Source organism: Pipra filicauda, unplaced genomic scaffold (genome assembly GCF_003945595.2).
Source record: "Pipra filicauda isolate LSUMZ 115617 unplaced genomic scaffold, ASM394559v2 scaffold24_size8852520_pilon, whole genome shotgun sequence".
In the NCBI taxonomy this organism is placed as follows: domain Eukaryota; kingdom Metazoa; phylum Chordata; class Aves; order Passeriformes; family Pipridae; genus Pipra; species Pipra filicauda.
This window is the reverse complement of record NW_024104365.1, coordinates 4,984,256-4,996,974: the sequence shown is the minus strand read 5'-3', so window position 1 is coordinate 4,996,974 and position 12,719 is coordinate 4,984,256. Positions and strand designations below refer to the sequence as shown.

Sequence of the window (12,719 nt, the reverse complement as noted above, 5' to 3'; positions counted from 1 at the left end):
TGTGCTTAACTAACAACACTTCCTGTCTTGCCGCAGTTTGACACGTCTAACTTTTGCTTCTATCCCATTTCACCCATCTTGCAGGAACCAGGAGGGGTTAGGATCCATAGTTCATGATCGAAAATCTCAGACATTGCCTGTTTCCCGTAACAGAACAGGAATGATGCATGCCAGATTGCAGCAGCTGAGCAGCCTGGATAACTCTCTCACTTTTAACCACAGTAAGTCTCATGACATGATAACATTCATCGTCCTCAACCAGTACCACAACACCAGAGACAGGTCCCAGAGCCATACCAGTGCGTTTCAATGACTTTTACTGTTCTAGGTCAAATGAGTAGCTGCAAGCAGTCGATGGTCTGTTCTCGGCTTTATGATAGAACAATCAGTGCTGGCTGATGCCATAACATGGAGCATGGTTAACTACAGTGTATTTTAAAACTGATAGTTTTTTAAAATTATATACACTTCAAAATTGTGCTTCACGTTGTTACAAAATTTACTTCTTTTTTTTCCTATTTGCTTTATTAAGTTCATTGTTTTCCTCCCACTTGGTCTTATGAATTACTAGTCTACAAGTAAATATATACACTTGGACCATATCTCCATGTTTTGACATCCCCTAAGAGAAGTAAGTTTCTTAGAATTTCTACGAAGATTGTGAGCCCATGATTTGGTTTGTCTGGAAGTGAAAAAGCGTCCAATAATGAAGTGATTTTTCTGTTTTCAGTGTGAGAAAGATATCAAGTATTCTTGGAATTTCTGTAGACAATGGTAAGATTTAATCAGGTTGAAGTCAGCTTGTATAAGACTGCTGTATTAAAAACTAAATCTGCTTCTGGCCTATCTTTTCAAACATGCTGCTTCTAAATTGCAAAGTATACTGTATATAAAATATTCTAAAGCACCATTTTTCAATTTTCAGCTTCAAAAAACAATGAAACTGGTTGACTAATCCAGTAAAATACAACACTGGTACTGAACAGAATTGCGTGCAGGAAAACAATTATTTGAGTTAACTGTATGTTCACTGTGTTCATTCTTTGATTTCCCAAAGCATATCTGACTGTCTCTTAAAATCTTTTAGCTCTTTATCCATAATATAAAGCAATTATATTATGTTATAATATAATATAATTTTTATATATATAATATATTATATTATGTTATAATATAATATATTATATAGCTAGCCTAATTGCAGAAGACTTATCACAGGCTTGTGTAAAACTGGAAAAAAAAAATCCCACAAAACATCTGTTCATAAATGCATTATCACATCTCTTTAAATATAAGAAATTAAATTGCTTGCTTTTAAAAATGTCAGACAAGTATATAGCTGTGCAAATTACTTTTTTCTTTTTGCAATCAGTCTACTGCTGCTATATCATAATTTCTGTATGATTGTTGATATGCAGAAGAAAGCTTTTACACTATGTGCCTACACATTCAATACAGTACAATAGTCTGTAGATAAAAACCAATTCTTAGAAAAGAATCTCTGGGAAATCACACATCCCTGTGCAAAGAGATTTCATACTTTTAGAACTCGATTTTTTTAGAACTGATTTTTTTTAGGAAACAGCGAGCTGAAAGATTTTAATAAATGCATGCTTATGTAAAAAGAAACTTTCTTTTCTTTTCCATCTGAAGGAAATTATGAGGGAAGGTGTCTCATTCACATAATTTTGTGTAAAATGATAATAGAGGTTTTTTTAATGGACATTTAATGAATATCAGGATATTGCACCTTGTATTGACCGAGGTTTTACGAATTGAAAATATGTTGCTGTAAAAGTCAGTCAAGTGTGAAATTGATTTTTATATCTTTGGTCTTGTTGTTGTCTAACTTTTAGTTTTGTTTAGTTGTCAGTCTGCCTGTATCATGTATCCAAAGTAGTGTCCAGATCTTCAATAATCTTGTGGGTATTCTGTATGGGATATATAAAGGAAGAAAGTATCTGGTGGAAATAGTTGCTTTACTTGTTTCTAAAATCAAGATTCTTTGGCAAGACAGTTGTCTGTTAGTGTAAATTATCAAATTATTTTCTCCCTTTCTAATCATCTAAGCAATCAATAGAACTGAAATAATGGTGTAAGTGATATATCTTATCTCTGAGAAATTTCAGTATAGTTTTCTGCTTGAAGAAACAACATATAAATCTAAAGAAACTGGCTGTTATGGGTATACATGCGTAGTTTAGCCAGGGAAGCAAGAAGATGCAGAAAGAAGTGGCCAGGGGTCATTATAAAAGAATATGTAATTTTTTCCATTCTTTCCTTGATCTCAGCAAGTTTGTCATCCATGTAATTGATTTGGTGATGCCAAGTTGACTATAAATCTAACATATAAACATGATCCAGACCAAATTTTTATAAAGCACCTTGGGCACATTTGTCAACCTGGTGCTTGAAGACCGGTGTTAGGGAACATAAGGGACATATTATAACAAGTGCTGAAGCAGGATATGTTTTTTTTTTATTATTAAAATACAGTATGGAGCTAGAAGCAATAGAATGTTTTTCTTAAATACAGAGCTATTACATGGTATTGCTACAAGTGCAGAATTCATTACTTGGGTCTTAAGCTGCATATAAGTAGGTGATTGTATTCCTGCAGCTCTTACTGTTTTGTATTTTCATCATGGTTGACTTGTGATTAACTTTGAGATCATTATAACATCACTAAATTACCAAAATTATGTATTTTCAGCTGTAACTTCATCCTACTGCAGTACTTATTTTATGAATATATATGTGTATATATATATCTAACTGTATCTTTATATATATATATACACCTGTGTATGTATACACATATATTTGAAATATCACATATTGTTTTAACTGCTGTTTAATGCTTCTATTGTTGACATTCTTACTTAATATATTTTATGATCACGTGCAAATTATGTTAGAATAACTGTATGTCTATATTTGAAAAATACTTAAATGAATATGAATTATTTTTCTGCATTGAAGACTAACTTCTGTCAGGCTTTTACTTGTTAATCTTTTCCTAGTTCATCAAGTCTTTTGGAAATAGGAAACATTTAAATGAGTGTATCCAGCACTTACACTTCGTTTGGAATTTCTGTAGGCTATGGCCATTCAGATGCAGATGTCCTTCACCAGTCTTTACTTGAAGCAAATGTTGCCACCGAAGTTTGCCTTACAATTCTGGATACTCTGTCATTGTTCACGATGGCTTTTAAGGTTTGTTCATGACTTGATGTTAACTTCTCCCATAATTATCTTTGAGAAGAAATATTTTTAAAAACTATTTTTAATTACATTTTACAGTCTAGTAATATAGCATTGTATTTTTAGCTTTTCTAGCATTGTATTTCATTATTGTATCATGTAAAAGCTGGTAATATATTAAGGCAAAATGCTTTGGCTTTAGTTACACATTATACACAGACTCCATACTGTTCAGCAGTAATCTGTGGGGAAATCTTCTTCCTCATCCGAACTTCTTAAAAATATTTCTAGAAGTTTTAGTGTCTACCTCATATTAGTGGTAAAAGTGTCTTTTAAAGGCCATGTGAGGTGAAAGATCTATTATATGGCAAAACTGTATCTGGATACTGTCAGACTTTTATATTGAACTTGGCTGATTATTACATTAATTGAACTCATTAATAGTGATTTGTGTGTGTTCCTCATCTGTAACTTTTTTTTCAGTTTGTCCACTGATAAATCTTCTTTTTAGTTGTATCAGTTACTGTAGCTCTCCCATGGAATCTTTATATAGCATGCCCATTTACTTACCCCTCTGGTCTGTTTTTTTGAGATTTTCCAGACATTAGAGGTGAAGCTATAAAAAGGAGAGATGATAGAGATGATAGTTTTAGTTTGTTTCTCCACTAATTAATTAGAGCAGTGTATCCATGTCCTTGCTTGAAGAATCAAATTTACTGTCTTACCTAGTTATGAAAACATGAGCTTATTTATAATGAGATTCCTTTTATTAGTAATTTAATTAAATAGAGTTTAGAGCCAGTTCTGTCCACAGATCTTATGACAGAATTGAAAATGAAGATACCTAGTTATAAAGATTTAAAGTAGAAGAAACACTAATCTTTTAATTATCGACCCATCGTGCCTGGAATGACAATCCTTCAAGGCTATCTGTGTGTTTTATGTTGAGAAAGTAGGATAAGAGTATGCCAGAATAGTCTCAAAAATCCAGTCAGAACAGGTAGGAGAATCAGGAGCTTCTGTTCAATAAACTGCACTAAAATACATAAAATCAGAATCTTGGGATGTTTTGAGTTAGAAGGGACCTTCAGAGATCATCTAGTTCAACCCTCCTGCATGGACAGAGACACCTTTCACTAGACCAGGTTGCTCAAAACCCCAACCCCCGGCCTTGAAAACTTCCCATGAAGTGGGCATCCACAACTTCTCTGGGCAACTTATTCCAGTGCCTCACCACCTTCACTGTAAAAAAAAAAAATTCCTCCTTATGTCCAATCTGAACCTACCCTCTGCCCACCTGGATGCCTGTATGTAATAATGACAAAGAAGAGTGGAGAGTATAGAAGTGAGTTTCAGAAGGTGCAAGACCTTGTAGAGTAATGTTGTAGTAGGAGGAACTGCTATGAGAAAATTCCACCAAAGTGAGTTAATACTTTGAGTGTGCCGCTCAAATAACTTTTAATAGGAATTGATTTAGCTAACTGTTACAACCTGGTTTAGAAGCTCCACGCTTTACTTGGTGTTACACTTATTTCAGGCTTCAAGAGATTTTGTTTACACAAAGCCTTTTGATTCTTTGGTACCTTGAGTTCACATCTGGAATAAAACTACACATTTTTCTCTAAGAGATTTCTTACGATTTGTTGAGAAAATGGGTTTTGGCAGAAAGGATTTAACAGAAATAACATGCAACTTCACAAAAGCATTACAACATGTTACTGACACTAGCAAGCATTGCTGTAGTAAGTGAACCTTTGTTACACCCAGCAAACACAAACTTAAGTGAAATACCCATAACTTAAGTGAAGTAGCCTGGAGAAGAGGAGGTGCAGGCATAGACCTCATCACTCTCTACAACTACCTGAAAGGAGGTTGTAGCCAGGTGGGCATCGGTCTCTTCTCCCAGGCAACCACCAGTAGGATAAGAGGGCACAGTCGTAAGCTGTGTCGGGGAGATTTAGGTTGAATATTAGGAAAACATTTTTTACAGAGAGAGTAATCAGACGTTGGAATGGGCTGCCCAGGGAGGTGGTGGATTCACTGTCCCTGGAGGTTTTTAAGATGAGACTGGATGTGGCACTTAGTGCTGTGGTCTAGTAACCATGGCAGTGTTGGATCAAGGGTTGGACTTGATCTCGGAGGTCTTTCCCAACCCAGTTGATTCTATGATTCTATGAAATACAGACAAGTTGCCCACAGTAGTAAAGGAAGAGAGATTTAGAGAAGGAAGAATAAAGAGAGAAAGAGAGGAGAGAGGCGTATTTACCACTCTGGAGGTTACATGTTGACAGGTCAGGAGGGCAGAGGCCAAGGGGGGATGGAGACCCCATGCATGTCCATTTATAGACTCTCACTCTTGTGGCCACTCCCTCTATACGGGACCTTTGGCTGACTGCCACTCACTGTCCCCCCAGCCAAAGTCAGGGATGCCACAGCCACTTAGATTCTCATGGGGACATGGTGTGGGCAGGCCACCAGGCAGCCTAATTGGCAGCTCGGCCACATGGCTTTCCCTGCCATGTGCTCTGCATGGTTGCACCATGTTGGCTGCAGGCCTAGGCCTAGCCCCTTCACCCCCACCCCCCCTGCCATGGTTTATTCAACCCATCAGTCAAATAATCCAGTGAGACACAAATTCAGTCTCTGACATTAACAACTGATAAAAGTAGTTGTGTTCTGTAAGTCTATTTAGAAGATAACACTTTCTTTATAAGCAAAATCAACAAAGTGTTAGAAATATCTAGTGAAAATTCAAATATGTTTGTATTATTAAACATCTTGGTAATACTATGCAGATTATATTTTTTAAATGTCCTGCTTTTTGAAGATCTATGTATGTTCTTAGAGTAGCATAAATGTATCACTGTACAAAACTAAGATCTCACTATCATTTTAAAGAATCAGCTACTGACTGATCATGGGCATAATCCACTGATGAAGAAAGTATTTGATGTATACCTCTGCTTCCTTCAAAAGAATCAGTCTGAAACAGCATTGAAAAATGTCTTCATTGCTTTAAGGGCACTTATTTATAAGGTAAGAAGTTTAAAAAATTTAATCTTCAAGTACTTGTCCAGTTCTTTAGTTAACAATATACTATATAAGAATTTAAGAACTAACATCCCAAATTAAAATTGTCAGTAATCAACAACAGTGTGGAATACTTGTCCTTTGAATTGCTATAAAAACTGTTTTGTGTCATAAACTACTCTAACTCTTGGTTTTTTCCACAGATTGAGGATATGAATATATTTGTATTTTTCTTGACATTTTACCAAGACTTGAAGCTAGTTTTAGTGAATAACTTCTTTCTTTTCTTATTTTTCCTCAGTTTCCTTCTACATTTTATGAAGGTAGAGCTGATATGTGTTCTGCACTGTGCTATGAAATTCTGAAGTATTGTAATTCCAAACTGAGTTCAATTCGTACTGAAGCTTCACAGTTACTGTACTTTTTAATGAGGAATAATTTTGACTACACAGGGAAGAAGTCTTTTGTTAGAACACATCTGCAAGTTAGTATATTTTCTTTGTTTTTCTGTGGTTTTAAATATTGTATTTGTAGATGCTCAGTTGCATACCAGCGTGCAAAACCCTGTCAGATAAAGACATAAAAGATATTATTAAGTGTTCAAGCAAGGCTGGTACCAAGAGTAAGAAGATGGCAATAAAAGTATGTTCAGTACAAGGGAATACTTAGAAACAGTTGAATGATCCTCTGTTTCATAGGAAATAATTTTTATTTGTCAGTGGCAAATGTCGTTTGTAGATGTTATTTTGATTGTTACATGGCATACCCCATTGTGTCTGAAGAAGGAAAGGAATGCAGCAACAAGCATGTAAAAGTCTAAAAACAAATAATTGGAAAACTGTGTTCTGGCAAAGCTGGGAACACTAGTTTGCCAATTCAATGACCTCTTGCTAGTTTACCTGGCAGTTTGTCTTTAAAGCAAAGGATGCTTGTGCATTGAATTACACAAGGCTGTTTTTGCTTGCCCATGTTATTGTTCAAGTAATTTGGAAAAAAGCCACCAAACATTACTTTATTTAAGAGAATAATTTTTCAATTAAAAAGAACAAAACTTCCTTTGTAATTGCTTCATAGGTACATCTCAAGGGTATTTCATTAAATGTGCTCTAACAAGATATTTGTTTCTGTCAAGGTTATTATTTCAGTAAGCCAGCTAATTGCTGATGTTGTTGGAATTGGAGGAACTAGATTCCAGCAGTCTCTTTCCATCATCAATAATTGTGCCAATAACGACAGAATTATAAAGGTCTGTTTTTATTCTTATTTCCATACTATAGAAGGATGCTTGAAGACTCTTTCACAGCATCGTTTGCAATTACGTTTTATCATTTTATTATGCAAAGAATAGGAAAGGTAGTAGTTAACCTAACTTTTTCATGTTTTAGCACACTACATTCCCATCTGACGTTAAGGATTTAACAAAACGGATTCGCACAGTACTGATGGCTACAGCTCAGATGAAGGAGCATGAGAATGATCCAGAAATGCTTGTAGACCTCCAGTACAGCTTGGCAAAATCTTATGCTAGTACACCTGAACTAAGGAAGACGTGGTTAGACAGCATGGCAAGGATCCACGTTAAAAATGGAGATCTTTCAGAGGTAAGTTGAAAAAAAAAAATCAAACTAGTTATAGATTTGTAATAAGCTTAAGCTTATCTTTTTAGACATTGAATGTATTAGTTAGGGTGCAATGTAATAACTATTTTTAATAAGTTTTAACTGTTAGTAGATTAGTTTCAATAGCTGATAGGTTTTTGTCCTACCCGAGTATATCTGTAAGTAATTTCTGATTATTAATGCAAGGAACTTGTTTAATTGCTGTAGCTAATGTGCTACTAAGAATGGAATGCTCAATGCAAGCCATGGAAGACACAGGCCTTCTGCTTAAAAATAGCTTTGTTATTAGTTGCTAAAACACTTAAAGCCACTCCCTGAGTTCCCCTCCAGTTGCCTTTATAGAATTAGCTATTACAGCTGTTACAGACTGCGTACTAGAAAAACTCCTAATATTCTGAAAATTGACAAATAACTTCTTTTGTTGTTTGAAAAAAGAAAGCTATCTGATTCCACTGTGCTGTTCAAATATTTAATTCTAGCAAAAAGGGGAATTGAGATTTGGAATTTTTATATGTCTTTATGTAAGTATTTTATCTGGATACAGGTGAATTTTGTCTCTTTCTAGAAGTTTGTTCCATCTGAAAGTATATCTCTTCGTATGATACCACTGAATTTCATAAATATCTGTTAAAATTAGCATCACGTAAGCAAGTAAATATCTCCAGGAAATAAAAGATGCTATCTTCCTAACTCAGATCTTAGCACTAGAATTCTCTTCTTCTATATGGTAGCAACACAGAAGTTGTATACAGTACTCTGTTACTAGCTTGTCTTTTGAAGGGAACAACTTCAGCTTTCTCAGCAGACAAGCTCTTTTAGTCCTTTTCAGGTCTGTTTTTGATGTTTTTGATTATATTAAAATCTTAGAACTTTTGACTATGCAACTAGATGAGGTTGTCTGTAAATCACCAAGCTCAACCCTATACAAAGTATGCATTAGAATTTCTGGGAGATTCTTACCTTTTTCCTTTGCCTCCCTTGTCTGAGATTGCGCAGCCTCAGTAAACATATAAACAGTTCAATTAATAATTACAGTTAGAATAACACTTCGCTGAAAGCCTAAGCCTCTTTAGTAAAATAAGAATCTTGAATCTTTGGGTTTTTTGGTCCTTTCTGTGGAGAAAGGTGGCCAATGTCAACTTTGTAAAACATCTCAAGTATCTGAAGATTTCTCTGTTCCCCTTCTTTTTCTTCTGTTGTCCAAACTACACCAACCAATTTCAATTCATAGATCAGATTCAAATTCATAGATAGATTCAAATTCTGTTCATAGATCAGATTTCTTGGTTTTTGCTGCTTTCAAATGGTCTGTCACTGGTTTCTTCTACATTATTCTAGGTCTGAAGCCAAAAGGCAGACAAAACAGGTTAGCAGAAGAACCACCAAATGTTGACTAGAATAATTAATAGCTTTTTTGTTTCACATAACACTTAAAATACATCCCAGGAAAGATTTGTCTGATTTTATTACAGCATGATGTTCCTACATTGTAATTTGTGATCCGTGATCACTCTTAGATTGTGTACTGCTGCCCATGTTATTCAGTGTTCTGGTAAAGAAAGAGAGAGTGCACTTGCACAGTTATTGTTTTGCATAAATGAGGTGGAGAATTTTTACGGTAGTCATAGGACATCTCCAGCAAACAACTGAAGAAATTGTCTTATTCTAGGATTCTTCTTATAGATGTCGTTTTTAATAGTTCTGTTTTAATGGTATTTTATAAGATTACTATTTCTGTTTTAGGCAGCAATGTGCTATGTCCATGTAGCAGCACTGGTTGCAGAATATCTCACAAGAAAAGGTATGATTTTGAAACCTTACTTTATGGTGTGTATTTTCTTATTATAATATAATGGCCAGTCTTCGCGAGCGAAGATTTGGGAAAGGTCATTAACCTTTCCAGCCTGCGCAGTGGATTTTTTAGGTGAGACACAGCGTGCGCTGAACTGAGCCCACCCTTTAGTCCTGAGGTTCATCTGCCGGGGCCGAGCAAAGCTTGGACAGTGGCAGTGAGGTCCCCAGGATGTAGGTTTGTTTAGAGTGACCTTCTCTTAGGTGGATTGCCTTCCACGGCTGACGAGCTCCACCTGCCCAGGGGGCCGGGAATCGAACCCGGGTCGCAGCGGTGAGAGTCAGACACTCTAACCACTAGACCACCAGAGGCCCCGTATTTTCTTATTATAGTCTAGGAAAATCAATAGTTTTATCTGAGAAAGTTGTAGGTATTTCATTTTTCACCAAGGAAAAAATTCTGACCTACCTAGGTAGCTTAATCACATATTTAAGAGTATACTTGCATTTCTAAGGGGCAGCATTACAGATGAAGGTGAAGTAAAATTTTTAGGAATGTAAAAATTTTAATTTTACACCAGAGCTGCTAATTGCTGAATTCAGATCCTCTCTAAAGCAAACTTAGCAGTGAATATTCTTGTTCAACAAGCAGTCTCTCACTGCCTATAGGGAAACATGGCATTGCAAGAGAAGTCAAAATAAATTTGTACAGATTTTCAGGTGCTCAATCGGTGATAAGAATGCTCAGAATGCTTCACCTGTCTTGGTACTCTGTGCTAGCAGCTCTCTGTAAAAGTGGGTTCTGATGACCCTTGAGATAGGGTAGAAAATTGTCCTTCATCCATAGGGTGAACCCATCAGAAGGGTTCTCAGTCAGGGATTTGAGAAAAGAAAAGCTTATATGGATTTTATTAAGAAAAATACATCTTTAGGAGGAAAATTCAGGAATCTGTTAAGACTGATTATGATATTGAGCTAGTGTTTTGGTTTTGTAGGCAAATCCACGTTCACAGCTTTTTAGCTTTGCCTTTGCATGACAGTTGAAAATGAAGCAAAGTCACGAGTCTAAAAGATACCTTTTCTCCTTTCCTTTTGAGCTTCTTGCCAAATACTTTAGTGTATAGGCTATCTCCTCTGCCCCAATGCTTTCAGAAGCTTCTGAGACCAAATCTGGAATGAAGTTGCTTGTCAAAGTTACTATGTCCTGTTGGAAGCCTGATGGTAACTGATAATTGGTGATAATCTGTATTAATTTGTGAGTCCTTTGGGTGATCTGGTATTTTTGTATACTGTCTTATAAGACTTATTTCCACTCAGTAATATAAAGGGTCAAACTTCTACCTGTGGTTTTTCCAGGAGCCAAAAAACCCCATGCATATGGTGCAATTATTCAATAAAACTTCTGGTCAGACTCCTACCTGAACAGAATGAATCTTTGTAGGAAGGAGCTGTGAAATAAATATGTGCAAATCCTTGTGCTTTCATACTATTTGGTGATTGTTCTTGAGGCTTTAATTAATAGTTTTTGGTCAAAAATCCTGGTTTCTTAATTCAACAATCTGATGTAATGAAAAAAGAGCTAAACAGCATGGGTAAAAGAGATAGGTTTCGTGTTGGAACGTTCTATATTCCATTTTTGCTAACTATTTTTCTTCACTAAAGGAAGTTAGATTGCTATTTTGTTAGGTTTTTTCCTGCTTGTCTGTATATGAATAATCTGGTTTGCCATCCTTTGATCATTTTGTAAAGTTAATGTCAGTCCATTCATAGCATTAAGACTGGAAAAACTGATATGCCAGGGCCTGTTCCTGTACACAGTTCAAGCATGACTTCACAGTAGTTTAATTAAACACTGTAAAAGTTACTGTGAGTACCTTAGACTCAGGGTGGAGTAGATTAGTCAGAAGTTTAAGAAAAAGTAGGAAGATTCAAACTACTTATTTTGGTAGGTAAGAGTCCACATATTAGCATTACTGGTTTCTTAAAACCTATTTATACATACCGAGTGATGTGAGGTCTTGTATTTTAATCATGCAGTGGGAGACTGATCTGTTTATTTATTTGTTTGTTTGTTTGTTGGTAGGTATATTTAAACATGGTTTCTGCCTTATCAAGAATCACAAAATAGCCCAATGTCATCCTGCTGAAGAAAAGTAAATTTTTCTGTATTTCTTTTTTAATGCCAGGGATGTTTAGGCAAGGTTGTACTGCTTTCAGAGTAATCACACCAAATATAGATGAAGAGGCTTCGATGATGGAGGATGTTGGAATGCAAGATGTTCACTTCAATGAAGTAAGTAAACATAAAAGTGTTAGAATTGATGCACGTGGAAGTGCTGGGCATTTTTGTAAATTTTATGTTTCATTCTGGAGTCTGACTAATATGAACGGTATAATAATTGTTTTCTTAGCCACTACATTTATCCTAAAACTGAAATAAAAAATATCTTTGAGCTGTGCCAGCTTCAGAGAATTTATACATGTATTTTAAATAAAGCGCTAGTACATCAACTCAGTACCACTTCTGGGAAAAAAGTAAACAAAATGGGGTTTTATGCTATTTGACTGGATGAACATTAATGTGGCTTATTTATTAGAGTTAGCAAGATCTATTGGTTTTTAAAACTGACTTTGATTTAGAGTGTTACTGCACCAGCAATCATGAAAATGTATTCACTGTTTTTTGCTGTTTACAGTTTCCCTAAGCAAATATGCCATAACAATGGAAGTGGTTTTCCTGACACCAGTCTTGTGTTTTTTCTGGCCTTGTGTCTTTGCTGATCCATCTGTGCTAGTAAATTTTACTAGTAAGAAGCCTATATAAAAATATTTTAAATAATCTTGCTCATGAAGAGCTACATCTACACTATGTATTTGCTAGTATACTTGGGGAAGAGAGGGATGGCCCACTACTTGCAGTAGCTGTGTTGGAAAATCCCTGGTGTGTAGACATAATTGTACAATAAAAATATTTTCTTTTGTGTTTTAGTTAGTGTGTGGTGAAGCCGTATGACAAAATTATCTGATTGTGCAAACTGTGGCTGTACTAACAGATTTAGAAGGAACAGATAAAAG

General features: G+C 35.5%; 1 protein-coding gene across 19 annotated transcripts in view; it reads left to right on the top strand.

The window, feature by feature from the left end:
• Window positions 1–12,719, top strand: part of DOCK9 (dedicator of cytokinesis 9) — a 114,627-nt gene that overhangs the window by 89,538 nt on the left and 12,370 nt on the right. For 10 of the 19 annotated variants that reach the window (XM_039381957.1, XM_027741019.2, XM_039381955.1 and 7 more), the window contains 8 exons: window positions 85–221; window positions 3,101–3,216; window positions 6,103–6,240; window positions 6,536–6,718; window positions 7,367–7,480; window positions 7,620–7,835; window positions 9,597–9,654; window positions 11,831–11,937. In XM_039381957.1, the coding sequence (XP_039237891.1) occupies window positions 85–221; window positions 3,101–3,216; window positions 6,103–6,240; window positions 6,536–6,718; window positions 7,367–7,480; window positions 7,620–7,835; window positions 9,597–9,654; window positions 11,831–11,937 (1,069 nt within the window). Of the gene's footprint in view, window positions 1–84; window positions 222–730; window positions 775–3,100; window positions 3,217–6,102; window positions 6,241–6,535; window positions 6,719–7,366; window positions 7,481–7,619; window positions 7,836–9,596; window positions 9,655–11,830; window positions 11,938–12,719 lie in introns of all 19 variants that reach the window. The other 9 variants (XM_027741027.2, XM_039381960.1, XM_027741031.2 and 6 more) reach the window with 2 other exon arrangements.